The 27,854-nt window shown below is 44.7% G+C and overlaps 1 protein-coding gene and 1 non-coding gene across 7 annotated transcripts; both read left to right on the forward strand.

The window, feature by feature from the left end:
- The first annotated feature begins 3,379 nt into the window (after positions 1-3,379).
- Positions 3,380-27,668, forward strand: LOC139545683 (ubiquitin-associated protein 2-like). Of its 6 annotated transcripts, none has more exons than XM_071353699.1 (27): positions 3,380-3,508; positions 5,157-5,294; positions 5,959-6,036; positions 7,984-8,094; positions 8,760-8,916; positions 11,390-11,476; positions 13,007-13,070; positions 13,245-13,330; positions 13,678-13,733; positions 13,826-13,881; positions 14,298-14,487; positions 14,645-14,906; positions 15,380-15,660; positions 15,900-16,093; positions 16,201-16,429; positions 16,741-16,780; positions 16,917-17,046; positions 20,558-20,615; positions 20,790-21,000; positions 21,291-21,382; positions 21,570-21,620; positions 21,965-22,043; positions 24,825-25,163; positions 25,437-25,541; positions 25,796-25,869; positions 26,121-26,312; positions 26,888-27,668. In XM_071353699.1, the coding sequence occupies exons 2-27, from the start codon at positions 5,199-5,201 to the stop codon at positions 26,978-26,980; spliced, it is 3,411 nt and encodes a 1,136-aa protein (XP_071209800.1). In that variant the 5' UTR covers positions 3,380-3,508; positions 5,157-5,198; the 3' UTR covers positions 26,981-27,668. The 6 variants fall into 6 exon arrangements, with proteins under 6 accessions (XP_071209800.1, XP_071209799.1, XP_071209801.1 ...); XM_071353698.1 differs by having other exon boundaries at positions 3,411-3,524; XM_071353700.1 differs by having other exon boundaries at positions 3,411-3,524; positions 21,573-21,620.
- LOC139546021 (small nucleolar RNA SNORD121A) lies at positions 16,496-16,571 on the forward strand. Its single transcript, XR_011669173.1, has one exon. It is a non-coding gene; the product is annotated as a small nucleolar RNA SNORD121A (small nucleolar RNA).
- Positions 27,669-27,854: the final 186 nt, after the last annotated feature.

Genomic DNA, 27,854 nt, shown 5'->3' on the forward strand with positions numbered 1-27,854 from the left:
TTCAAAGGTTTTTCTTTATTTTGACTATTTTCTACATTGTAGAATAATAGTGAAGACATCAAAACTATGAAATAAAACATATGAAACAATATTTTATATTTGAGAATTCTTCAAAGTAGCCACCCTTTTCCTTGATGACATCTTTGCACACTCTTGGCATTCTCTCAACCAGCTTCATGAGGTAGTCACCTGGAATGCATTTCAATTAACAGGTGTGCCTTGTTAAAAGTTAATTTGTGGAATTTCTTTCCTTCTTAATGTGTTTGAGTCAATTAATGTGTTTGAGTCAATCACCCCTACAAGGTAGGGGTGGTACACAGAAGATTGCCCTATTTGGTAAAGACCAAGTCCATATTATGGCAAGAACAGCTCAAATAAGCAAAGAGAAACAACAGTCCATCATTACTTTCAGACATGAAGGTCAGTTAATCTGGAACATTTCAGGAACTTTGAAAGTTTCTCCAAGTGCGGTCGCAAAAACCATAACGTGCAATGAGGAAACTGGCTCTCTCTCCACAGGAAAGGAAGACCCAGAGTTACCTCTGCTGCAGAGGATAAGTTCATTAAAGTTACCAGCCTCAGAAATTGCAGCCCAAATAAATGCTTCACAGAGTTCAAGTAACAGGACACATCTCAACATCAACTCTTCAGAAGAGACTGCGTGAATCAGGCCTTCGTGGTCGAATTGCTGCAAAGAAACCACTATTAAAGGACACCAATAATAAGAAGAGACTTGCTTGAGCCAAGAAACACGAACAATGGACATTAGACCGGTGGAAATCTGTTCTTTAGTCTAATGAGTCCAAATTTGAGACGCAGAGAAGGTGAACAGATGATTTCAGCATGTGTAGTTCCCACACTTTTTTGGTTACTACATGATTCCATGTGTTATTTCATAGTTTTGATGTCTTCACTATTATTCTACAATGTAGAAATAGTAAAAAATAAAGAAAAACCCTTGAATTACTAGGTGTGTCCAAACTTTTGACTGGTACTGTACTTGAGACCACTCATGCTGTAAACACAATCCAGTTCCTTGCATTTGACGTAACAAGAGGTGATGCAGCTAGTCAAGATGCTCTCAATGGGCCAGCTTTAGAACCTTTTGAGGATCTGAGGGCCCTTGACAAATCTTTTCAGCCTCCTGAGGGGGAAGAGGCGTTGCCGTGCCTTCTTCACGACTGTGTTAATGTGTGTGGACCACGATAGTTCTTTAGTGATGTTGACACTGAGGAACTTGAAGCTCTCGACCTGTTCGACCCTCCATTTCCTGTAGTCCACAATCGGCTCTTTTATCTTGCTGACGTTGAGGGAGACGTTGTTGTCCTGGCACCACACTGCCAGGTCTCTGACCTCCTCCCTAAAGACTGCCTCATTGTCGACGGTGATCAGACCTACCACCGTCTTGCGGTCAGCAAACTTGATGATGTTGGAGTCGTGCGCGGCCACACAGTCGTGGGTGAACAGGGAGAACAGGAGAGGACTAAGCACACACCCCTGAGGGGCTTCATGTTGATGGTAAGCATGGAGGATGTGTTGTTGCCTACCCTCACCGCCAGGGGGTGTCCCGTCAGGAAGTCCAGGATCCAGTTGCAGTGGGAGATGTTCAGTACCAGGGTCCTGAGCTTGGAAGGGACTATGGTGTTGAATGCTGAGCTGTAGTCAATAAACAGCATTCTTACAAAGGTATTCCTTTTGTCCAGTTGGGTGAGGCCAGTGTGGAGTGTAATAGAGACTGCGTCATCTGTGGATCTGTTGGGGAGGTATGCAAATTGGAATGGGTCCAAGGTGTCTGGGATGATGGTGTTGATCTTTTTTTTTTTATTACTTTTTATTTTAGCCTACTTAGTAAATATTTTCTTCTTTTTGAACTGCACTGTTGGTTAAGGGCTTGTAAGTAAGCATTTCACGTTAAAGTCTACACTTGTTGTATTCAGCGTATGTGGCAAATAAAGTTTGATTTGACCAACCTTTCAAAGCATTTCATGGCTATAAATGTGAATGCTACGGGGCAAGTGATTTAGGCAGGTAACCTTGGCGTTATTGGGCACAGGGACTATGGTGGTCGGCTTGAAAAAGTTGGGTTTTCAGACCGGGTCAGGGATAGGTTGAAAATATCAGTGAAGACACTTGCCAGCTGGTCAGTGCATGATCTAAGTACATGTCCTGGTATTCTGTCTGGCCCCGCGGCCTTGCGAATGTTAACCTGTTTAAAGGTCTTACTCACATCGGCTATGGAGAGCGAGATCACACATTCGTTCGGAACAGCTGGTGCTCTCATGCATGGTTCAGTGTTGCTTGCCTCGAAGCTAGCATAGAAGGTATTTAGCTCATCTGGTAGGCTTGTGTCACTGGGCAGCTCACGGCTGGGTTTCCCTTTGTAATCCATGATAGTTTGCAAGTACTGCCACATCTGTAGAACGTTAGAGCTGGCGTAGTAGGATTACATCTTAGTCCTGTATTGACGCCTTGCCTGTAATCCATGGCATCTGGTTGGGGTATCTACAGTGTCTTCAGAAGGTATTCACACCCCTTGACTTTTTCCACATTCTGTGGTGTTACAGCCTGAATTTAAAATGGATCAAATTTAGATTTTTTTGTCCCTGGCGTTACCAAAATACCCCATAATGTCAAAGTGGAATTATGTTTTTCTAAATGTTTACAAATTAATGAAAAATGAAAACCTGAAATGTCTTGAGGCAATAAGTATTCAACCCCTTTGTTATGGCAAGGCTAAATAAGTTCAGGAGTGGAAATGTGCTTAACAAGTCACATAATAACTTCAACAATAGGACAGAGGGCAATGGCGGTCTATTTCCTCATCGACAAAGGCTCATCGGGATGCCACCTCGCCTGCCTCTCTATTGCAGCCGCCGCTCAGTAAAGACCATCCGAGCCCCTGATTTTGCATATAGTGGCTATTTAGATTTTTCTTTCAATTATTGTTATACACATGTGTGGTCTACCTTAGTTGAATGCACTGATTGTAAGTCGCTCTGGGTAAGAGCGCCTGCTAAATTACTAAATGTTTTATCTAAAATGTACTGCTTCGCTTGTGTCCATAGAAAGTGGGGTTGAAATAAATTACTTTGTACCATCTGTCTCTTGATTTGTAACTAACATTTGGGGTTTGAGCTCACAAAATAGTTTAATCACATTCTGTTTTTTTTGCTCTATGTCTACATGTCTGTAATACCTTCCCTTTCTTTAGTCATTTTGGTAGATAAGGATGAACAGAAGATGATTCCTTGAGCTGTCATAAGTAGCTTGCAGGTGGCATAATACCAAGAGCCATCCATATCAAATGCCAATGAGGCCAACCAACCACTGACTTATCAACAGCGCGTTCCGAGGTGGAGGGAGCGAGCACGTACACCAGCAGAGTGCGTAAAACAACCTGATCTGCTAGGCCTGTTATTAGTGGCTGGTTCGGTTATTCGGGGTTGAACAACGGCGCGGTGTGTCACGTGACGGCATCTGCTGCTGGCTGAGTGAAGCGTGTTAGCAGGTAAAGAAAGAAAAAGGTTTGTTATGATAATCATAAACAACAAAAAAAATACGGTTGATCCACTTTACTATAGTGATACTCCGAAAATAGATAGACCGAGCCATCATTTCACGTTGCCAGTTAGCTTAGCCACTTCAGTGCTAAGTTAGCTCTAGCGTATCCACATTGTGCTATCGTTTTCAAATGCTAAAAATGTATGCTAACTAGCATGCTAGCCAGATAACTCACGGGTCAAATAGCTAGCTACCTAGTTATGTCCACACTTCTTTCTAGCGGGTTATATTGTACTATTGTATACAATTTGTAGATATAACGTTACTAGCTACATGTTATTCTTTAATGTAATATTATTCGTCCACGTGTGTGGAGTACAGTGTATGGGCGACTGTTCCTCAAAGAGCGACCATTATCATAAATCATTAGCTAGGGGTACTAGCTAACTGGCTAATATTAGCCGTTTACACAAAGAGCTCCGTCCAACATTGTTTATTTTGGTCTCTGACAGTGACTGCAAACCAAGTTATCTGCGGTAGCATACTTAGCTAGCTATCAAACGGGCGTTATGGGCTTAATACTGAAGTTAGCTACTATAGTTACAGTAATTTAGTAAACATTTAGCTAGCTAACGTTATCTATTTAACGTTTAGAGCGAGGCAGACAGTTTGGTCTTTGCTCAAGCTTACTTTAGACATGTGAACAAAGAATAGATTGGCGATGTTAACGTTATAACTAGCTACGTTAACGCGTCATTACCTATTTTGTAAGTCATCGTCTTTACTGTGAATCATCAAAATAATAAAGCGCTCGACCAAGCTCATTTTGGGATGCTCTTATTTCTGGAAATAGCTAACAAATCTTACATTAATATAGTTTATATATTTTTTTTTCTCGATTACGAAGACGCTTAGTTATTTAGCTAACCGAATCCGGTTTGTTCGTTTGTGTACCAACCCCGATTAGAGAACACAGCTGTCACAACAACAATGGCAGCTGCTTTGTTAGCTAGACGAGAGCTAGCAAACCAGCTACGCACTATCATTAGATTATCAGAATCACACTTAATTTGTCAATTGGTTGGCTAACTAGGCCATATATCCGCTTGGCATTCCGTTAATAGCGATGCCTAATTTAGCTAGCTGGCAAACGTTAGTAGTTTTTAGTAACTTCACGGGCACATGTCATGAACCATTGGCACGTCTGAACTTTTTTGGGCAATCCCAAATGGCTGCCCCATGATTTGGACTAGGCGCTGTGGTTTGAATGCCTAGCTATAATGTTGAACGCTAGCTTCAAATCCACATTCGCCACTATCAACAGAGCAATAAAACTATTTATAAATTGCCAGTACTTATAGCTGCCATTTAGTTCAATAAAATTGATTGTAGCCAGATGTATGAGTGATGCTTGTTTGACCATTACATCTATGTTTGTGAGTATGTTTTTGAATGTGCGTGAGAGATGTAAGTTGACACCAGAACAGCCCGGTGTCTAAATTTAAACATGAGGAGCTATGGACAGGGTTATAGTCTTACATGGCACAGGCAAAGTTGACGACAAAAGCAAGACTCAGTACAAGTAGTCCTGTGAGGTTGAAATGATTATGATGTCCATTTGACTGACTGCCTCCCCCTCCATTGATCTGTTTCAGATTTTTCTATTTTGTACATACATTGTTTTGTATATACTGTATATGATGACTTCAGTGGTCAGCAATCCAGCTCGAGGAACTCGAGACAGAGCGCTGCCCACCACCACACAAACCACACAGCCACAAAAACAGATACAGGTGAGTTTCATACACAATTTCAGAGTAGCAACATTGTACAGTGTAGTTTTGGTTGCTGGCAGAGGTGACTGGTACTAAGAAAATGTAGCTGCGTATAGCTCTGATGCAATGGATTTAAAAAAGTTTTTATTTGATTAACCCACTGCAGTGTGCAGATAAATAGTTTTTTCTAAGTGTTCTGTTGCGTCTGCCTGCACTTCGTCAAATCAGTGATGTCCCCCCCCCCTTACACTTATGGTACCAGTAACATAGTAGAATCTTTTTATTGGAAAGATCATTTCTAGCTGACATGAAAGATAAAGGCCATATCGGCATATGTTTCAAACCATTTTGAAAGTGATTGAATATTGCCGTTTCTAAATGTTAAGACGCAGCATCAGAGTTGTAGTTCACATGGTGCCAACCGTTGGTGAATGTAACCGCTGAAAACCCTTACGTATGGAGAATGGTTTTCAAGAGCTACATATACTCATGTCTTGGCCAACTTGACTTAATGTCCCAACAAGCCTTTATTATACCATACACAGGGGTCGCATGATCTTTTCTCATGTTATTCCTGCCATCGCCAGTACATATTTCAAATGTGCCTATCACCTTCTAGTCTTATCACACACAAACAAAATGGAGGTCACCTGGGTGTAACTACTCTATTTTTTGAATGCAGGCCACAGCGGAACAGATTCGGCTTGCCCAGATGATCTACGACAAAAATGATGCCGACTTTGAGGATAAGGTCAAACAGGTGAGGACAGTGTGTGAAAGATGTGGTGAACGTGGCATTTGTATAGCAGTCTGTAGGATTTTTAAGTACAGTACACTCATCCCACACATGTCTGTTTGTATCCTCTTTGTATTTGTGAGTGTGTTTGTCGGCACTGCTAAGTTGTTTTATGTGCGCACGTGCTGATTAGGGCAGTGAACATTTAAATGAAATTTGGATCCTTAACGTTAAGAATCCCTAACCCTCCCCCCAAAGAATTCCTCATAAAATTAAATTCACAGTGCAGTTATCACAAAATATATACATTTCTTGGTTAGTCTAACTACACGATAAAGGCCTGGGCAATGTTTTAATTTGAAATAAAACCAGAAGAGGTGAACAAGACATTCCCAGGTGCAGATTACCAAGACAGCCCGTGGTGGCCCCTCTTTCCCTCGCGCTGGCTCGTCCGGGTCGCATTCATTACGCCCATTCTGTATCGTGAAGGAAGCAAACTAAACGCCGAGACCTACCTCACTTTGTCCAATTGAAACTCTCGTTTTAGTTCCAAACTAATGATTACAGCCCACGCTCTTTCTTTTAGCTAATGATGCGAGTTTGTTCAGTCTTCGGTTTGTTGTGGCTAGAATATCCTACCCTACCCTATTTATTGATTAGGTCCTGCTTTACTGAACTTGCAAGCCAAGAAATTGAGAGATACGGCTGTAGCCGATAGATGAGCCTGGTGCACGGTTCTTGCTCTCTGCCTAGTGGCCGGCCTGCCTATACTGTGCCCCTCTTACTCCATCCCTCGCTAATTTGCTATGAAAGATCCAAGTGTTTGTGTATCTGGAAGTACAGCAACTAATTGGTCTGTCCCAAAAACACAATCGTAGGAGTCGATTTCTAGCAGAATCGAATGTTGACACTCAGAAATGGAGTCCACACCAGGAGTCTCCTCCACTGTCATTGCCGTTAACGGTTAGAAAAATGTGTCAGAGAAAGGCAAGCGACAGCAGCGAAGTCCCGTATGGCAATACTTTGAGAAGGAAATGGCAACTTTTGGAGGTGGAGTTGGGGTACAGTAATGTTAGTACATGTGCAATGTTTAATCATCTGAAAGGAACTCGCCGTGAGACCCAACCCGTTGCCGACAGCTGCATTGTGAATTCAAGTGGAATTTTATTGATTTTCCTCTTTTGTACTTTTACCCCTTTTCCTCCCCAATTTCGTGATATCCAATTGGAAGTCGGTCTTGTCCCATCGCTGCAATTCTCCTACGGACTCAGGAGAGGCAATGGTCGAGAGTCACGTGTCCTCCGAAACACGACCCTGCTAAGCCACACTGCTCCTTGAAACACTGTTCGCTTAACCTGGAAGCCAGCCGCACCAATGTGTTGGAAGAAACGCCATCCAACTGGCGCCCGAGGTCAGCCACAAGGAGTCGCTGGAGTGCGACGTGACTAGGGAATCCCGGCTGGCCAAACCCTCCCCTAACCCGTACGACGCTGGGCCAGTTGTACGCTGCCTCATGGGTGTCACGGCCGTCTGTGACACAGCCTGGAATCGAACCCGGGACTGTAGTGATGCCTTAAGCACTGCGATGCAGTGCCTTAGACTGCTGCGCCACTCGGGAGGCCAATTTCCCTTAGTTTTAATGGGAAAATTAGTAAAGAAATTATTAAATGGCAGTTTAAACGTTAAAAATGGTGTACTTGGGGAAAGGGGGTACCTAGTCAGCTGCACGACTGAATGAATTCAACCAAAATGTGTCTTCCGTGTTTCGCCTCAACCCATCTTAATCACTGTCATCTACACCCGGGGAGAAATTGTTGGGGGATTAACGGCCTTGCTCAAGGGCAAGCGGCAGATTTGTCCACCTTGCTGGCTCAGGGATTTGAACCAGCAAACTTTTGGTTACTTGCCCAATGCTCTTAACCGCTAGACTACCTGCTGCCTAGTGCTGATCATATGTGTGTATTCCCACAGCTGATTGAGGTGACTGGGAAGACCCAAGATGAGTGTATGGTGGCCCTCCATGACTGCAACGAGGATGTCAACAGAGCCATCAATTTCCTGCTGGAAAGCACCTCTGACACGGTGAGGTCCACTCTGACACATGACTACACATCCAGTGACACTAACTCTAATTAAAGGGGCAATCTGCAGTTCAAACATCCACAAAGCAAACACCCTGCTACTGTTTTGGTAAACGGCTGAGTGATGGGGCTGGAGAAGTGTAACCACTCTCAAATTTAGAGACTGTTATGGATGCTAGTACTGACCATACATGAGATCCAAATGATAGTTTAAATCATGTTTTCAGCCTATACAGAACAGCTCTCTCCAACCCTGTACTTGGAGAGCTACTGTCCTGTAGGTCTTTGCTGCAACCCTAATCTAGCCTACCTGATTCTAATAATTAGCTGGTTGAATCAGGTTAGTTACAACTTAAGGTTGGATCGAAAACCTCCGCGAGGGTTGCTCTCCAAGGACATGTTTGGAGTGCCCTGCTAAACAGTGTTTGATCACAATTACATTGTTTACAAACTATGAAGTTAAACTAGCTTGTATTTTGGGTTCTTATAGAGTATGACAGTTGAACTATACATCATTAACTTACCTACAAAAATGAATTCCAATTGCAGGTAGGCTTTTTAACTACTTTATTAGTCAGTCCCAAGTTTGCGCTCAAAGTATTCTCGTGTTTGCTTATTCAGTGTTGAGTGTATTTGTGTTTGCAATAAGGTCTCTTTGTCATTCAGACCTCCTGGGAGACGGTTGGGAAAAAGGCGCGAGGCCCCATGAAGGAGGGAGGACCCTCTGAGACGAAGGACAACCGAGAGAAGAGGGATCGCGAGGCAAGCCGGGGCCGCGGGGGCCTCAACAGGAGGGGCCGTGGAACCAGCCGTAGCCGAGAAGGTGAGAGCGGGACTCCTAGGGCTGTTACAGTGACCATATTACCGCCACAACGGCGGTCAAGAGTCATGAATGTGGTCAAATTCGACGTGATCGTTGAGTCACGGTAACTATTCAAACTGTGCTCTGTAAAGGAATGGCGCTGAGTAGCCTAACCAACTTGCTAATAGTAAAAATTAAAATCCTTGAATGAGTAGGTGTCCAAACCTTTGACTAGTACTGTAGATATTTCTGCCGAGATAGTTGTTGGCTCAATGACTGGAAGTCTATGGGAACAGCTAGCGTAAATGAAGCCATACAGAGTTGGCTGCAACTTCATCTTCCAGGTAAGGCGGATCAAATATTACAGTAAGTAATATGACTAAACTCAAATGTACTGAGGGGGTAAAACAAATGTTCTTAGAAAAAATGGGTATAATATGTATGAATACATTGTAAACAGTAAAATTGTCACGCGTAACTAAGTGTATGAAGGTGTATGCTCAATACAAAATTACAACCAACATATTGTGGCTCTGCCACAGTTAGAAGAGAGACTTTCTTTAAGAAAGTCTGTCTACCACCCATTAAACCTATAAATTGCTTCAAATTATTAGTATAAATAAAAATATCACTTTCACTTAAAGGTAGTCTCGGCAATATAACTTAGATGCAGAAAGGAAATGGCATAGTGACTAAATTTGCGCAACGACGAAGAGTGAACGGTGGCCACGTCATATTAGGGTTCAGGTGGACATGCAAACTGTAATGTTAGGACCTGGAAAAACACGATCAGTCAATGGGAATTATCACTATACCCCTGGGTAATATTGGTAGAAATGTTACAAATGGGGAGGTTCAAGACCCTCGGAGGGATGTATTGCAAAATGGTATACTGTGGACATCGGAGGTTTGGAGTTAAGATCACACTGAATGGTGGATTGGCCGCTGTGGGGGAAAATCCAGCACTTGCAGAAAGAGGAAATTAGGAAATCATTATACATGTGCTGTAGATGTGAGTAAAAATAGCTGTAAGTGGAAGTTTTGTTGTCGGTTGGTCCGACTCTAATCAGGGGAGGGGTGGTGGAATAGGGGGGATTATAAATGACGCTAACAATTTTATTTGCTAGAACCCAAAATCTGCTGTATTAAAGTAGCAATCCAATTTTTGCGTCGATCTTGTTTCAAACTCTAAGCCAAACGCAACGGTAGCCATTTGGACTAAGCTGAATCAGATTCTAAACATCTGAGGCTGTAGTGAACCTTCAGGAGGGTAGCTCTCCAGGAACAGGGTTGGAGAGCCCTGGCATAGAGTTTGAGATGAATAGGCCTGTCGCACAGACAGAGGCAGCTCCCCAAACAGCTGGTTGATGCATGGAGTAAAATGTGTTTCTCTAAGTCTAGTCATTGCGCAACATTGCTATACGGAATCACGTGCGACGAGTTTTGATGGCCTCTTAAAAGGAGGATCCCAGCTTTCTAGTCATAATAAATAAATAAAAAATCTCAACTCCTAATGCGCAATGATTCACTTTACATCCGGAGTAGCCTACTGGCAACACGGGACAGGCATCCTATATGCTATTACCAAGTTGGTGCATACGAAAGACATGCCCTGATAATGGCCCGTTAATAATGTGTGAAATTGGTTTCCATTTATTAGTATAATATGTAAAGACAATATTAAATTGTGACTAGTCTGATGGGTGAGAAGAACATTATCACTTGGGAATGAGACTGGCTGCGTGTGCAGTCTAGGCCAGAAACCGAGCGAATGCCTTTGGCTTTTGTCAAATCAATCATCAAATTGCATCATGCTGCCCATATTTTGAATTCTAAGACATTCTACGCTTTACCACGAAGGTTGCTAAATAATTCTAAATTAAGCGTTTAAGACCTGTTTCAAATCACTTTTTACACCACATGTAATAGCCGCTCAATGTGCACACTCCCTTGGCAATCATTTGAGAAATAGCTTTTCTATTTTATTCAGCTATATGGTCACTTGTATTCATATAACTAAAATCATATGATGGGAATTATAAGCATATCTTGTCTGCTATAAATGAACTAGACCACAGCCTAGGCACCAGGTGTATGGATTTAGCTAAACGTGTTTGTTTATTAAAGGTCAATTACTGTGAGACAGGCAGTCCATTTTCATGACCGCCACAGCCCTAGGGACACCTACCATCCCCCTTTCAAAGGTACTTAAGTCTTTTGTCTTGCCCATTCATCCTCTGAATGGCACACATACACAATCCATGTCTCAATTGTCTCGAGGTTAAAAAATGAGTCTTTAACCTGTCGTCTCCACTTCATATACACTGATTTCTGAAGTGGATTTAACAGGTGACCTCAATAAAGGATCACATCGTTCAGCTAGTCTCATGGAAAGAGGTGTCCTTAATGTTCTGGAAACTGTTAAATCGCCTCTTTGTTTTGCGAGTGTGTTGACGTATGTCATTGTTTTTGTTTTTCCCCCCTTACCTTTCAGTGCGGTCAGAGGAGAATGTGTTTGAAATGGGTCCTGGAGATAGAGGGGCAGACCGTGGTCGCAGGGGGAGAGGCGTTGCTGGCAGAGGTGAGTTACTGGTACTAAGAAAAGAATGTAGCCACGTTCTCTAGCTTTGATGCAATGGGAACCCTGTGGTGTCACGATAGTGCTTGGTGTCGTGACACTTGGCCTAGTATCACATCGTTAGTGAAACGCTGGGCTTGCGATGACCTCACTCTGAAAATAGGCACATTTCTTGCAGTTCTAGGATTTTTTCCGGTGTGAAAAATGTCACCTTTGTGCACCCTCACCAGTTTGTACCCTTGCCTTACTTTGAAAATTGTACACACTCTTTAAAAAAAAGTTTGACAACACGCAAGAGATCAGTCCGCCTCATTCATTGCTATGGCCATTGATCTTCTGAAGAAGCTATCCCTTTTCCCTTTATTTCTGTGCCCTCAAATGTTTGGATATACTGGTCAAGTTACCGGATTGTTAAGTAGCTAGATAACTGAACAACGTGCAAACAAATGATTAGCGGCTCGCGAGTCGACCTAGTTTTAGAACTGCCCGCGACATGGATGGAAAATGTGGCCCGCCAATGCGTGATGGAAAGAGGAAATGTGTAGCGCTGGTTATTTGGGACATATCTTTGGCTAGAAAAACACATCTGTTTTCATTTTGGCGATGGTGCAGCCGTGACCGGCACCTTTCTTTAGGATACTACAGCGAAGCCTAGTTATTAGAACAATTATTCTGGCGCTTTATATCTTTCTCGTAACACTGGTGCCCCCCCCCCCCCCCAATAAAAATAAATAAAAATACCTCGCACAGCAAAATATTTGAGCATATACTACCAAAATGGTCCCATTTTAGAGTCCTGTGTGCCCCACAATAAGATTCCACTACTATGCTGTACGCTACAATAGCCTCCACAATAACCCTCCCTGATCTTAGTTTTGCGAAACCCGCTCTCTCTACTCTACCCTTGTCTCCCCAAAATGGCATGTGATGTGGGCATTTTGTATGTCTGGTAGGGTGGGTGTAGAATTTTAGTTGGCAATGTGTCTATTTGTGTCGCCCAGCTATTACCACAAGTGCCATGCAACATGTGAAATGTACTGTGTCCTGCAGCTGCTAGGGAGAGGGTGCCGAGATGGGGGGGGGGGGGTTTGGTTGGGACAGTCAAAGACCGACGTGGATAGTGTGAGGGTCGGGTCAGGGGTGCCTATGACGGCAGTTGCTGTCTCTAGATGTGTTTCCTCATACGTCTTAACTTAATCTGTCTAGGCTAAGCCCGCTCTCGTATACTGATCTGAAGCCTGTCAAATGGTGTCGCTGTTGTCAAGCTGAAGTCTAAACACTGATTTCTGATAAGCAAGTAACGTTAGGCTTTTAGTCTGTTCAAAATTCTCTACCGGTCTAGACGTGGAACTCGCACATTATTAACATGCCCCCCTCTAATCTATGCTTGTGTGTTTTTGAAGCAACATATCAGACGTGTGCGGAAAACGTATGTCTGTTTTGTTTTTTTACTCACAAACTTCACGTGTGGTTGTTAGACAGGGGTTTCTGTGTCTTGCAGCAGAGGTCAGACGTGTGTCTGTGTGTCCTTAGGGTCGGGGGGTCGCGGCAGAGGAAGAGCAGCTGGTGGGAACCGGTTCTCCTCTCAGGGGATGGGGTGAGTTGGAAAGAGTCCACCCGTTGTCTCCCGCTGTTCATGTCTATTCAGCCCGGTATCCAGGAGGTCTTTAGTGTGTGGGTGGCTGTTTCACTGTATCATAGCATTGCTGAATACTGGCGATTTAATGATTACACACAGACAAACCCCTAAACAACCCCTCTTCGCCTCCAGACTCTTCAACCCTGCTGACTACAACGCCAACTCGGGCGGGTCTCGCCAGGAAACCTGGGAAACTGAGGGGATTGACGATGGAACAGGTGAGACCTTTCTGGCACGCCAGTTGATTTTTAGATGGCCAAATGGGTTTCTCTGAGGTGTGAAATGAAGGCCCACTCCTTTACAAGTTGTATGTTTTAGAGCTTTAAAGTGTAGTAGTAAACAACTAGGGTTGTGTTAATTCGGGAAGAACACAGGAAGGGACTACCTAGGTTTGTCCAATAAGAAACACTTTTTTTTGTTTTCCGTTATGATGCGTTTTCTTTAGGGGGCGTCCTAATGAATACAACCCAGATGTTATTGTGCTGACTGAGCTCTGTTGGCCAGAGTAGGCCAGGCATGAAGACGTGTCTAACTTATGTACCCCTACTGTCCCCTACCCGCGTAGGAGGAACATGGCGAGGCACCTTAGAAGACTGGGCTGCGGAAGACTGGAATGAGGATGTAAGTGTTTGCCACTTTTGGCTTTATATTGCAGTGGATACACACACACACACCAAAGGTTCTCTTCCTGATGTTTCTGTTTTTATCAACAGCTGTCTGAGACCAAAGTGTTCACTGCCTCTGCAAACCACATCACACCTGGACACAAGTAAGGGCTCCAATCTAATACTCACCACAGTAAAGCACACTTTACACCCCTGAAATACTCGAGTACCTCTGGCTCTCTCTGCTAGCACGAAAACAAAAAAGTACATTGGCTGGGGTTGGTATGCGTTTCTCTGTACTGGCCTTTCAAATGATGGAGATAATGATGGTTACAAGCACATAGCTGAATCGTAATATGTAGACTACCTCAATCTCTGAATCTCCTTCTGTCCTATAAGTACATTATTTTTCCATTACATTCTCACTCTGCTCAACTTCTCATTGAGATATAAATGAGACGCATTATAAGTCAATTGAAGTGATATCTAATCGTGACAAAGCAGTATCCGGGTACAACACAACACTTTGCATTCAGTGTCCCATTGTAAACTGCTGGTTGTTTTATCGCCCCCTCTGTAGTGTGGACTTAGGCTTGCTGCTGCCCAAGACTGGTGGCGTGGAGGCAGAGCTGGGTGGCATGGAGCCCCCCGCCGCCGAGGGCCTCGGGGGCCAGAGCCTGGTGTTCACCAACTCCCATCACAATGGCACTCGCACCGCCACACACAGCTATGCCAGTGCCGCCGCCAACAGCTACGCCCCCGCCTCCCTGGTGAGGCAGCCAGCCGAACGCATGCCCGCAACATGGTTACACGCATTCATATTCTTATGCTTATACATACACACTAGTATTATGCTCTCAAGTGAATTTAGACACCTGGAAATGCTTTCAGACAGACATTATCAACTCTCTTTCCCCCCCCCGACAGTCCTCAGTCCTGGGCTCTGGTTTTGGGGTTTTGAGTGGGCCCAAGCCGGCCCCGGATGAGGTCAGGATACCAGAGCAGCTCAACGGGCCCCGGCTCGCCCCGCGGCCCAATCAGCAGCTGGTCACAGCGGGCAACGGCAGTGTCGCCAAAGAATCCGGTCCACCTGCAGTTGAAGTCCCCTCGCCCATTTCCGCCAGCGAATTCAAGGCCCCAAGAGTGGAGCATGGCCCAGTTCCAACCTCTCAACTTAAGACACACGCAGGTACTATCACACGGAAATCAAGTTTCAAGTGTGGGTACGTCATTGTCTGTCTGTCTATCGGCTTGTCGATATGGTTACAAGCACATAGCTGAAACTTAATTTTAGCATTTTTCCCCCAGTACATTATCACTCTGTTCAACTTCTCTTTCTACCTCTCCCCCAGTGACACAGTGGGGAGGAGAATCATCAGGGTACACCAAGAACCTTAAGTCAGAGTTCTGTTGTAAAAGCTGCCGCACATATCCGGTCCCTATTTTTTTTCCTTAGTCCAATCCCCTGGGTCCTAACCCCAGATCGGATGAGTCTGGGTAGGTGTAAGCAGTGTAGTGGTGGTGGCGCAAACATTGAAGGGGAAGGAGAAGGGAGTCAATTTTGGACCAGCAGTCATACTGGCACAAGTTTTTCCATGCATGTATTTACTGTACTCCCGATACCACTATAAACCCTTCTGTCGGTCTCTCTGTCTTCTCTAGTGGATCTGAAGATGCAGCCAGAGCCGTCCCCTGTCCTCAGCAAACTGGCCCAGCGGCAGCAGCAGGCCCAGCAGAGCTCTCTGCCCCAGGCAGAGCCTTTGTCTCTTCCCCCCTCGGTCCCCACTCCCCCAGGCCACGGCCACTACAACGCCAGGCCCCCGCCTCCCAGAGACGAGCCTTCCCCCGGGGTCAAGCTGGCTCTCGACCACCAGGCCCCCATGGCTGAACCCCCACAGAGGCAGATCAAGACCCAAAGACGCAGAGTACCACCTCCCTCCAAGGTTAGGAAACGTGTGTGGAAATTGAGGCTGCCTGCTCACTCAGTGGGTACATACAAGGAGTGTTTCTCTATTTGTAAACATCTGCAAGTAGTGAGTAACTTTGCATGCTCTTACACAGTGGGTCTGAAATGTCAGTGTGCTCATTAATCACACTGTGAATAGCGTATGTACATTGATGTGATTTCATGTGTAAATGTCCCTCACCCTCTTTCTTTACGTCTCTCGCTTTCTCTTCTCAGATCCCCTCGTCTGCGGTGGAGATGCCAGGCTCGGCAGACGTGTCTGGTCTCAACGTGCAGTTTGGGGCTCTGGACTTTGGCTCGGAGCCCAGTGTGACTGACATGGGCCAACAGGCTGAGTCTACCAGGGAGCCGGCCTCCACAGCCGTACCTCAACCCCAGAGTAGCTTGTTCTCAAAACCTGGACCTGTCAGGTGTGTTTAAAACAAATACAAATTAATTAGCTTAATTAGTCTCACTGTTGTATGAGCGTAGAGGCCACGGTGAACTTGTCTCACACTAGCTCTTCCCTCTGTTGCAGTGAGCCCCTGGGCAGCTTGCCGTCCATGCCTCCGGTGTCGGACCCCAGTTTCCCCTCCCCGTCTCTGGGCTTGCCCAGTGCCACGCCTTCCCCCTCCCTGGGTCTCCCCAGCGCCGCTCCGCCCTCCTCCAACCCCTCGGCTAGCAGAGTGGACAGTGGCACTCCGCGGAGCATGCCCTCGCACCTGGGCTACTCCCAGAGCAAAGACGCCCCCTCCACCCCTCTCACCGTGAGTAACCCACACTATAGACACTGTCTCTGACTCGATTAAGACGACAACTCCTGTCACTCGTAAACCTGGAGATAATGATGGTTACAAGCACATATCTGATTATAATGTAGAATACATCAATTACTGAATCTCCTATGGTCAATGGACATTTTCGAGACTAGGTGTGATTTTAAGATTACTAGAGCTTTAATGTAACAGCACGATATGCCCAAGAACACCCTTTCAAAAGGCTTGTGGCCACTGATACAGGACGTATCATTGTTAGTGAAATCAGATTGCCCTCTGAGTGTCAATGTCTTCTTTCACAGAATGGCTATTGTGGCATGAGGACACCGGGCCCACAGGACTGTAAGTACCCATGAGAATTTGTGGTTGACAAAACAGAAACCCTTTTGAAGGAAAAGGTTTTCTTAGTTCATGTTTAAGACAGAAACGAGTCCAGCGTGCTTGCTTATCTGTCGGTCTCGCTCCTCTTCTTTCTCAGCAACGTCATTGGCCTCTCGTACCCAAAAGCCAGAGTCGCCCCCCATGAGCAGTGAAAGTGGCCCCGTCCACCATGTTCCCTCCCCGGCCCCCATGCCCTCCCACTCCGCCCCCCTGCCATCCCTCAACAGGTAAGCCCATAACTCACCCCCCTAGTCATTCTCATGATAATATTTACAAGTACATAGCTGAATCTTAATATATGGACTACCTCAATGACTGAATCTCCCGTGTTGACTCAGTAGAATTGAAGTCCTTGTTATCGGTTGGTTCAACCCTTTTTAACCCTATCAGTCCCGAGACCCCAGGAAACGTTGTCTTTTTATTTATCTGCATGTCCAGCCCTTATATTTAGCCTCACAACCATTTTATTTTCAGGACAACCAGGGCTACAAGTAGACCACACAATTTGACATTAACAGTTGCTTTCATGAATTTTATTGACTAATGTCAATTGGAAAAAATAAGGTCCACCAAACCAACCTGATAAAAATGAATTTATATGAAGGATGTAAGTACAGATTGTTTGTTTGCTGGGAAATGAATATCCAACTAATCAGTGACAACTGGTGTTTGTGAGAGCAACTGTGAGCTTATTACAGTGTTATGAACACTGCCCTGGGTTTTCCTGTGATCTGTCTAGAAGAACTCCTTACCTTCTAACGACTCTTGTATAGCTTGTGAGGGTCATGGAGCAAAGCATGTTTGTGAGAGTCTCGGTTTTTAGCTCAAACCATTTGGACTTAACAGACTTTATTTTTTTTAAAGACCCTGGCCCTGTCAGGATCCACCATTGTCTCAAATAGTGCTCTAGTGTTAGTACACTAATGGTATCTACGGCTGCAGAAGAAATGGACGAATCCAAACACACAATGTTTAACTCGCTGCAGTCTAAGCCTACCAAGCCATATGGAATTGCTTTAAAAAGGTCACACCAAGAATCATTGATCTACTTGATTTTTAATTTAAGAAATCTAGAAATAAATAAAAAATATATCTGTATTTTATTAACATTTTTGTTTGGCCTTACTGCTATTAGCTCATACAAACTCATTGATTTAAGATTCACGACATGGAACAGAGTTGTCGTCCCCCCTATACAGTGTCTGTATAAGATACAAGAGAGATCAGGACACGGCAAAAGTTTTAGAACACCTACTCATTCAAGGGTTTTTCTTTATTTTAACTATTTTCTACATTGTAGAATAATAGTGAAGACAAACTATGAAATAAAAAATATGGAATCATGTAGTAACCATGTAGTGTTAAACAAATCAAAATATATTTCACATTTTATTGGTCACATACACATGGTTAGCAGATGTTATTGCGAGTGTAGCGAAATGCTTGTGCTTCTAGTTCCGATAGATATTGCTGCACTAACATGTAATCTAACAATTCCACAACTACCTAATGCACACACATCTAAGGAATGGAATAAGAATATATACATAAAAATATATGGATGAGCAATGACAGAGAGGCAGAGGCAAGATGCAATAGATGGTATAAAATACAGTATATATACGATCATTCAAAAGTTTGGGGTCACTTAGAAATGTCCTTGTTTTTTGAAAGAAAAGCAACAACAAAAAAGTGTCAATTTTTAAAATAACAAATTGATCAGAAATACAGTGTAGACATTACTATTGTAGCTGCAAACGGCTTTTTATTTATTCTTTATGGTAGATCTACAAAGGCGCCCGGAGGCCCATTATCAGCAACCATCACTCCTTTGTTCCAATGGCACGTTGTTAGCCTTTTAAAATTATAAACTTGGATTAGCTAATTGATCATTAGAAAACCCTTTTGCAATTATGTTAGAACAGCTGAAAACTGTTCTGCTGTTTTAAAGAAGCAAATAAAACTGTCCTTTAGAGTAGTTGAGTGTCTGGAGCATCAGCATTTGTGGTTTCGATTACAGGCTCAAAATGGCCAGAAACCACGAACTTTCTTCTGAAACTCGTCAGTCTATTCTTGTTCTCAGAAATGAAGGCTATTCCATGCAAGAAATTGACAAGAAACTGAAGATCTTGTACAACGCGGTGTACTACTCCCTTTACAGAACAGCGCAAACTGGCTCTAACCAGAATAGAAAGAGTGGGAGCATAACTGAGCAAGAAGACAAGTACATTAGTGTCTAGTTTGAGAAACAGACGCCTCAAGTCCTCAACTGGCAGCTTCATTAAATAGTACCTGCAAAACACCAGTCTCAACGTGAAGAGGGGACTCCGGGATGCTGGCTTTCCAGGCAGAGTTGCAAAGAAAAAGCCATATCTCAGACTGGCAGGCAAAATAACAATCTTAATGTTTGTTTATATTCAGTCTGAGGTATGTCCTTTGGTCAAATTTGAGATTTTTGGTTCCGACTTGTGTGTGGTGAAGGGATGATCTCTGCATGCGTATAACCCACCGTATAGCATGGAGGTGTGGGGGGTGTTTTGCTGGTGACACTCAGACACACTTAACCAGCATGGCTACCACAGCGTTCTGCAGCGATACGCCATCCCATCTGGTTTGGGCTTAGTGGGACTATCATTTGTTTTTCAACAGGACAATGGCCCAACACATTGTCCAGGCTGTGTAAGGGCTATTTTACCATGAAGGAGAGTTTTATCAGATGACCTGGCCTCCACAATCCTCCGACTTCAACCAAATTGGGATGAGTCGGACCGCAGAGTGAAGGAAAAGCAGCCAACAAGTGCTCAGCATATGTGGGAACTTCTTCAAGACTGTTGGAAAAGCATTCCAGGTGAAGCTGGTTGAGAGAATGCCAAGAGTGTGTAAAGCTCTCAAGGCAAAGGGTGTCTATTTGAAGAATCTCAAATAAATTATATTTTGATTTGTTTAACACTTTTTTTTTTTTGGGTTACTATATGATTCCATGTGTGTTATTTTATAGTTTTGATGTCTTCACTATTATTCTACAATGTAGAAAATTGTAAAAATATAGAAAAGCCCTTACATGAGTAGGTGTGTCCAAGCTTTTGACCGGTGGTGTATGTGGATTTTTTAAAAATATATATTTTTAATGGATTTAACTTTATTATTTTTTGGCACTAAACATTCTCCATATACTTCAATTCATATATATTTTTTAAACTGTTACCGGGGGACCTTCAGATGAGGCCTGTGGGTTCCTAGAGCAAAACCAACATGTTCGTGAGTCACCTTTCCTCAGAGGGGTCATATTAGTGTGCAGCCCAAACTGTTCGGACGCTACAGACAAGTTGGCAGATCGGCTGTACCGACTTCAGACGAGTCCCAAGATGCTTGTGTGGGTCGTAGAGCAAAACGAAGAACACGTGTTTGTGAGAATCATCTTTCCATAGAGGGGGTCATAAGTTTGTAGCCCAAACCGTTCGGACACTACAGATTTTGTGAGGAGACCGATTTTTCGTTATGTCTCAGTCAAACACCGCTCTAGCTCTGCCACAGTGCGACGTCGGCGGATGCGGTGGATTGAGACTAATCAAATGCAAAAGAAAATGTATCTAGCTTAAACTGACAGATTTTTGGGGGGATTCTAGGGGGTTAAAAGGGGTTAGAGGTCAAATGCACTTGCATTATGGTGGGACTCATTGGGTTAATACTTATCAGATTCGATAACATTACCTGTTTTCTCTACTGCTCTCTCTCCAGTCATGTGACCAGTACATACTCATCAGGATCTGCCCTCTCCACTAGCTCCTCCCTCACGGTAAGCACCGCCTCTTCTTGGGCTGACGTAAAACACTTCCTAGACGATGTGTGTCTATGGTTGTTGATCGCCGAGGGACTGATCTTAAATAAGCACAAACGCTGGAGACGAGAAAGGCAACCGATTTAAAGCTTCTGTCAGGCTAACTCTCTCTTCCCCCACCCTACCATACAGATGACCAGTGAGGAGAACAGCAGTCTCCACGCCTTCTCCTCCTCGGGCCCTTCGATCAACGCCGCTGTTAGCAGCTCCAATGGCATGATGCACGGCCCCGGAGGGCTTGGTCTGACTGGCAACGCCGCCCTCTCGGCCGCCGGGCGCACCGCCCAACCTCTGCTGACCACCACCTCGGGTGAGTCCAGGAGAACCCTGCCGTCACACATAGGTTTGTTACGGTCACGTAATGGTTCTCCTCCAGGGTTTCCCAAACTCTGTCCCCGGAACATTTCGTTTTTTGCCCTAGCACTACACAGCTGATTTATAATAACCAACTAATCAAGTGTTGATCATTTGAATCGGCTGTGTGGTGTTAGATAAACAAACCGGGCACACTTTGGGATCCCGGGGACAGAGTTTGGGGAAACCCTGTCCTACTCCCTCTGCTTATTTGACCGTTGATTTATAGACCAGTGTGATTTTTGACTCCTCTTCCTCTCTCATTCTGATGTTCCACAGGCAAACCCCCCCCTAACCTGGCCCAAGGAGTGCCCCCTCTGTTGGCCAATCAGTACATTATGGGCCCTGGAGGCCTGCTTCCTGCATACCCGGTAACTACGCTACCCCTCTTTTTCCTTTTGCGCGCTCTTGCTCTTTTTTTGTTTCCATGAATTCCCATCCATTTCTCTCTTTCTCTCTAGCCTGCCATTGATTCTTGCTTAGCGAGTTGTGGTTGACTATTTCAGTTGAGATGTATCAACGGACCTGTTTTCATTTGGTCTTTGTCCTGCTCTAAAGCAGATCTATGGCTATGAGGACCTGCAGATGCTTCAGTCTCGTCTGCCTATGGTGAGTGACCTTTCACACATGGAACATCACTTGTGTAGATGAAGAGCAATGCAGCACACATTTCTGTTTGCCCAGATGGACTCTCGAATGGTCTCTGGTTTAGATGTACTTTTAGTAGACCAGGCATAAATAAATGTCAATGATTAATATTGTCTGTTGTGCCCGTCTTAATATGGAGATGATGATGATGATGATGATGGTGGTTACAAGCACATAGCTGAATCCTAATATGTGGACCACCTCAATGACAACCTCCCATCTCCTGTGTAGAATCTGATTTATTTGGTGATGTTTTTTCTCCTTCTGTCTCTCGTTTAAGCTGGTGTGTTTCTCCATCTCTGTAGGACTACTATGGAGTCCCATTCCCTGGTACAACGGCAACGATGCCTGGCAGAGATGGGCTAGCCAACAATCCATACTCAGGTAACGCTTGTTGCACACTCGTTTACAAATGCACTAATCTCTGAGGCCAGAACCAAATCTTGTGTGTTCACCATAATATGGAGATGATGATGGTTACAAGCACATAGCTGAATCTTAATATGTGGACTACCTCAATGACTGAATCTCCCATCTCCTCTGACTAATGAATTGAACAAATGGCTGATTCAGCCCCATCCTGCGATGGAACTATTCATACATACTATTTAATAATAATACATTTAATTTGTATATCGCTTTTGGTGAGTTCTCAACTCTACTGTGGGAGGAGAAACATTAGACAATAAAAACATGCCTTTAGAATCAAGGCAGGTAAAATGGCATAGTGGGATGGGTGCTAAATACATTGGGACTAGGACTGTGAAAAATAGTCTGTAGAAGTGGCTTTTTTGGCCGGTATTTAAAACAAAATAATAATAATAAGTTCCCAATGATGGAGGCGCATGGTCAGGGAGAGCGTTCCATAAGCGAGAGGCAAGGTAGCAGAAGGCTGGTTTGGAGGTGACTTAGCCTAATAGACAGAAGCGTGTCTGTTCTACGAAATGAATATATTCCCAAATAAATGTGCACTGAACTGACACGCGTGATTGGTTAATGACAATCATGCGCTCACCTCAGACAGCGGTGTGTACCCTACTGTAGCTGCTGGCGAAGTCATTCAAAGCCTATACTTTATCGCTCAGGATGGAACTTTCCAGTGCTACTATTTTTGCCATGTAATGTTATTAAAGCAAAATCAGACAACCCCATAGTAGAATAGTTGACCTATTTACCTAGTCGGCTTGTGTGTTCTATCCTAGCTAAATATTCCTTGCGAGAGCCATTGGACAAGCAGTCCAATGCACAACAATTCTTAATGCGATCACGGGAAAACAGTTTTGAGAGCAGTGTTGCTTAATAAAAACAATATAAACAAAAAAAAATAATACTTTAAAGTGAACAAAGATTTATGTTTATAATAACAATCAGGATGTAGTGTCCAATGGGGTAAATACAGATGGACGAACCCCATGCTTCAGCCGATGTACATTTTATAGCCATGATGCTTCATCAGTTGGGCTACAGGTGATAATGCTTATTGCTAATAGCACATCTGATACTATAGACCACGCATAGGCTATGTGCAATAGATGGTATAAGGTACAGTATATACATATGAGCTAACTAATGTAAGATACTTTAAACAATTCCACTTTAATAATGTTAGTGACTAGTGTTCCATTTATTAAAGTGGCCAATGATTTCAAGTCTGTATGTAGGCAGCAGCCTCTCTGTGTTAGTGGTGGCTGTTTAACAGTCTGATGGCCTTGAGATAGAAGCTGTTTTTCAGTCTCTCGGCCCCAGCTTTGATGCACCTGTACTGACCTCGCCTTCTGGATGGTAGCGGGGTTAACAGGCAGTGGCTCGGGTGGTTGTTGTCCTTGATCATCTTTTTGGCCTTCCTGTGACATCGGGTGCTGCAGGTGTCTTGGAGGCCAGGTAGTTTGCCCCCGGTGATGCGTTGTGCAAACCGCACCAACCTCCGGCCTCACAACCGCAGACCATGTGTAACCACGCCAGCCCAGGACCTCCACATCCAGCTTCTTCGCCTGCGGGATCATCTGAGGGGTGCTGAAGAGTATTTCTGTCTGTAATAAAGCCTTTTTGTGGGGCAGAATTCAATTTTGATTGGCTGGGCTTGGCTTCCCAGTTGGTGGGCTTAGCTCCCAAGTGTGTCCACCCATAACTGTTCCCCTGCCCAGTAAGGTGAAATCCATAGATTAGAGCCTAATGAATTTATTTCATGTGACTGATTTCCTTCTATGAACTAACTCGGTAAAATGTTTGAAATTGTTGCATGTTGCGCTTCTATATTTTTGGTTATAGTTAAGAAAACTGAGGTAAGAGGTGCTTGTCTTGGGGAGGTAGTAAACAAGAATAGGATTTTGGTTGTTTACTTTTTAAAAGCAAGGCACTCAAAAGACTGAACTGGCAGCAATCTGTGCGTTTAAAATATGGCTGTGCACCTTTTCAATGCATTTGTGTCCAGGTGGAGCTGCTACATCCTTTCAGTGAGGCAGATCATATCATTGTCATGTACTTATACAGAAGAGGAGACTTGTTTTATGTATTGTAGAGTGTAAAACGTGTTGAGGCGTTGGTGGAAATGGATTCATTGCATTTTGGTTGGTCCGCTGCACTCTTTATGGACTGGAGTGGGTGACGTCAATAGCCTGCAGAACTGGCAAGTAAAATGTATTGTCCAACTTCGTTGTGCTTGTTGTACTGCTCGCATTGCGAGTGCACACTAGACTTTAATTTGCTGATCGGTTTCCTACCGCCTAGTTGCCTCTGCGGTCTGCATGTTTTCCAGAAGATCCCGTATTGCATAAGGCTGTTCTTGAGCTACTTGCACAGGGTTGTTTAAAAAATCTAAAACTTCGGGGGAATCCTTGTAGTGGAGGAAAGTTGCTGCCATTTCTTATTCTTTGGTCCGGCCTTCTATCCAGGAGATAAGAGAAGTGGCTAGTATTCGAATCCAAACAATTAGCTAGTTGATTGGATAAGTAGGCTAGTTAAATGTTTTCGGTTTAGAAAACTAGATTTTTGTATTCAGTACTTGATTAGCAACTAAAAGTTGAAAATAATACTGCACATCAAAAATAAACTTTAAGAAATAATTATAGATCAATTCCCACGAACAAAAACCCATTTTGCCTCATCCCCTTCTATGCATTTACCTTTTTTTCATATCGATCACCATCTCTCCTCTCTCTTGTTTAGGTGAAGCGACCAAATTTGGCAGAGGGGATTCGTCATCCCCGGCTCCCCCCTCCAGCCTTTCACAGGGCCCCTCGCAGCCCCCCCAAGCTCAGAGCCAAGGCCAGGGCCAGCAGACCCAGAACCAGGCCTTCCTCAACCCCCCTCTGCCCCCGGGCTACGGCTACACCGGCCTGCCCTACTACGCCGGCATGCCCGGGGTGCCCAGCGCCTTCCAGTACGGCCCCACCGTCTTTGTGCCTCCGGCCTCGGCCAAGCAGCCCAACATGGGCCTGGGGAACCCCTCCAGCCAGTACCACCAACAGCATCAGCCCAGCTACGGCCAGCACACGTATGGAACAGGTATGTGTAAGAGGATGACCTGAAATCAGACCGTGTGTGTCTGTTGTGTGCGTGGCTGAGAGGGAGATCTTGCTTAGCGAGCATGCCGTCCCCCCCGTCCCACCTCTGCCGGATATAGTCGCTGTTCACATGCTATCCTAGCCAGTTACCTTATTGCTTCTCTCTCGGTTCTTCTCCCCCTTCCTCCTCTGCTGTCTTTTTATTTTTTTATTTTTTTACTCTCCCCCCTCCACTTCACTCGGTCCTCCTGGTCCTCTTCCATTCCTCTCTCAGCTTTTGACGACCTGTCTCAGGGCCACGCGGGGGAGTACAGTAAGGGAGGGTACGGAGGCTCTGCCCAGTCACAGGCCAAATCAGCTGGCAGCGGCCCAGGGAAAGGTACACTCATTGAACTCGGCTGCCCCAGGACGCACCCCCCCCCCCCCCCCCTCCCCGCCTCCTTCACTGTTATCCGCCGTGATTTACTACTACTGTTCTGAAACACCTTCCTCACTACTAAGAAATACTACCTCACTCACTACTAACTCTTGAAATGGTGAACTCCCTCACTAGAAATGTTGAACATTGCCTACTGGCGCCGTGCCACCTCACAGGGTCAAACTGACATGTTTGATGTGTCCTCTCGCTCACAGCTCCAGGTTTGTCCGGCTCGGGCAGCAGTGGAGGTGTGCCTGAAATGGGTGCTTCAATGTACAGCAAGACACAGGTGAGTCAGTCCACACATGGTGTTTAGTTGTTGCTGTGTAGCTGTTGGGCGTTTCAGCGAAGTCATGTCTGAGAATAACGAATAGACATGAATTTAAACGGCTGGTTGGATTAATTGTGGTTAATAACAATGCTGTCTGATCGAGGAGCACACAACCTCAGTACCACAGGATTGAAACATAAGGATCAATTTAGGATTATACTCAGGCATGACATAATATAATGGTCTTCTGCCCCCTCACCCCACACCAGGCTTTTGATAAGCAGGGCTTCCACACGGGAACCCCCCCTCCCTTCAGCCTGCCGTCTGCCCTGGGGGGCACAGGCCCCCTGAACCCCGGCGGTGCCCCTGGTTACGCCCCAGCCCCCTTCCTCCACATCCTGCCTGCCCACCAGCAGCCCCACTCCCAGATGCTGCACCATCACCTCGCCCAAGATGGACAGGTAACACCCCCCCCCCCCCCCCCACCTGTTATTAATAAACACCGTAGACTTGTATTCTCCACTTGCTGTTAATAAACACCATATGCATGGTCTCCTGGTGAGCTGTACCACGCCTCCATGGCGAAACTTGCACTCCTGTAGACTAGATTTTAAATGATTGGATGGTGAAACTTGCATCCAGCCAACCAGAAAAGCAAGGTCGACGCAATTCGGGCATCTTGAAAGTCGAGATAATCCTTGTCCTGCAAGAAACTATTCTTATAGTTGAAAAATTGATTTAGCAAGCAGTAGGCATTTAGAATTGAATGTGGAGTGGAGCTTTATAGTTACATGATGACATCACGTGCCCCACACAGTTCCCAGCATTTTTTCGCAGTGAAGTTAGACAAAATTAAAATCCACCTGTCGGACGGATTAAAAGATTAATCTTGTAGAAGGTTTCTCCTATAGCTGCCGTTTCCGTTACACATGTCATTGTTTTTTTTCGGACATTGCTTTGGTGGAATAAACGTGGGTCAATTGAAACCTGCCTATTGACTTGGGTGTATGTGTGCGCTCTCTCACCCCCCTTGCAGGGTGGTCCGGGTCAGCGCAACCAGTCCAGCAGCATGCAGCAGAAGAGCCAGGGCAACAAGTCCAGCTATGGCAGCCCTTACTGGGCCAACTGAAGGGCACTGTGGTGACACCTAGGGGAGTCTGTCCTACCCCCCCCATGGCCCCCCCATCCTAAAGGCTCTGTGTGTGGAGCTAAACAAAAACACACTGCCCAAACATAACCCTCCTTCTCCAACTTCCCTCACCCCCAAAGTCCTTACAACATTTTCTTTTCCCTTTTTCAAATTGGTTGTACATGTAAGATATTTATGTATGTATTTATATATATAAATATATATACTGTATATGTAATAGTAGAACAAGAAATGTGGTGGCTGCATTTTTATTTTTGAAGGACGTTTTTGTTCACTTTTTCAAAACTGCAGGAAGACGTTACAGCAAAATCTGAACTCCTATAGAGAAATGGAATGAGCTTTACCACTGATGAAATGAGGACATCTCAGATGGAGGGTTTTCACATTAACAAACTGCATTTGTCTCCTTTTTTATACACATCTGAGTGACCCAGCTAATCCCACTCATTTTGACGCTCTTTTAAAACTCCATTTCAATTTTGTAGCCGTAGATCTCTTCCCCCTTCCCTGTTTTCTGTTTCTGGTGGGGGGGCTTTGGGGAGGGAGAGGGGGGGCGCCTCTGTGCCCTCCCCGCATCGATCCCCCTCAAAGACTTGCCCATTCAAATTTTATATTTTAATGTAATTTTAACCATTGTTTACCTCTAAATAAAAGTTCTGCGCTGTAACTTTGTCTTGCGCAGAAGTTCTTTGTCTGTCTGCGAGGGACTATTGTCAAGGCAGACTGTGGTCTTGGATGTTGTCATAAATGTGTGTATGTTTGTGTCGTGTTGTCCCTTTCCTTTCCAGAGCTCGAATTGACCAGATATACCACGACACCTTACTCAAGCATCGGTCCATACCACTGAACCAGC

Source organism: Salvelinus alpinus, chromosome 19, assembly GCF_045679555.1.
Source record: "Salvelinus alpinus chromosome 19, SLU_Salpinus.1, whole genome shotgun sequence".
Lineage (NCBI taxonomy): Eukaryota > Metazoa > Chordata > Actinopteri > Salmoniformes > Salmonidae > Salvelinus > Salvelinus alpinus.

Excerpts from the sequence above, each read along its gene's own strand:
- LOC139545683 (XM_071353699.1), top strand. The coding sequence starts at position 5,199 with ATGATGACTTCAGTGGTCAGCAATCCAGCTCGAGGAACTCGAGACAGA. Across the intron at positions 16,430-16,740 it reads CCCCCTCCACCCCTCTCACC|AATGGCTATTGTGGCATGAG; the intron begins GTGAGTAACCCA and ends CTTCTTTCACAG. Across the intron at positions 25,542-25,795 it reads TGGCAGCGGCCCAGGGAAAG|CTCCAGGTTTGTCCGGCTCG; the intron begins GTACACTCATTG and ends TCTCGCTCACAG.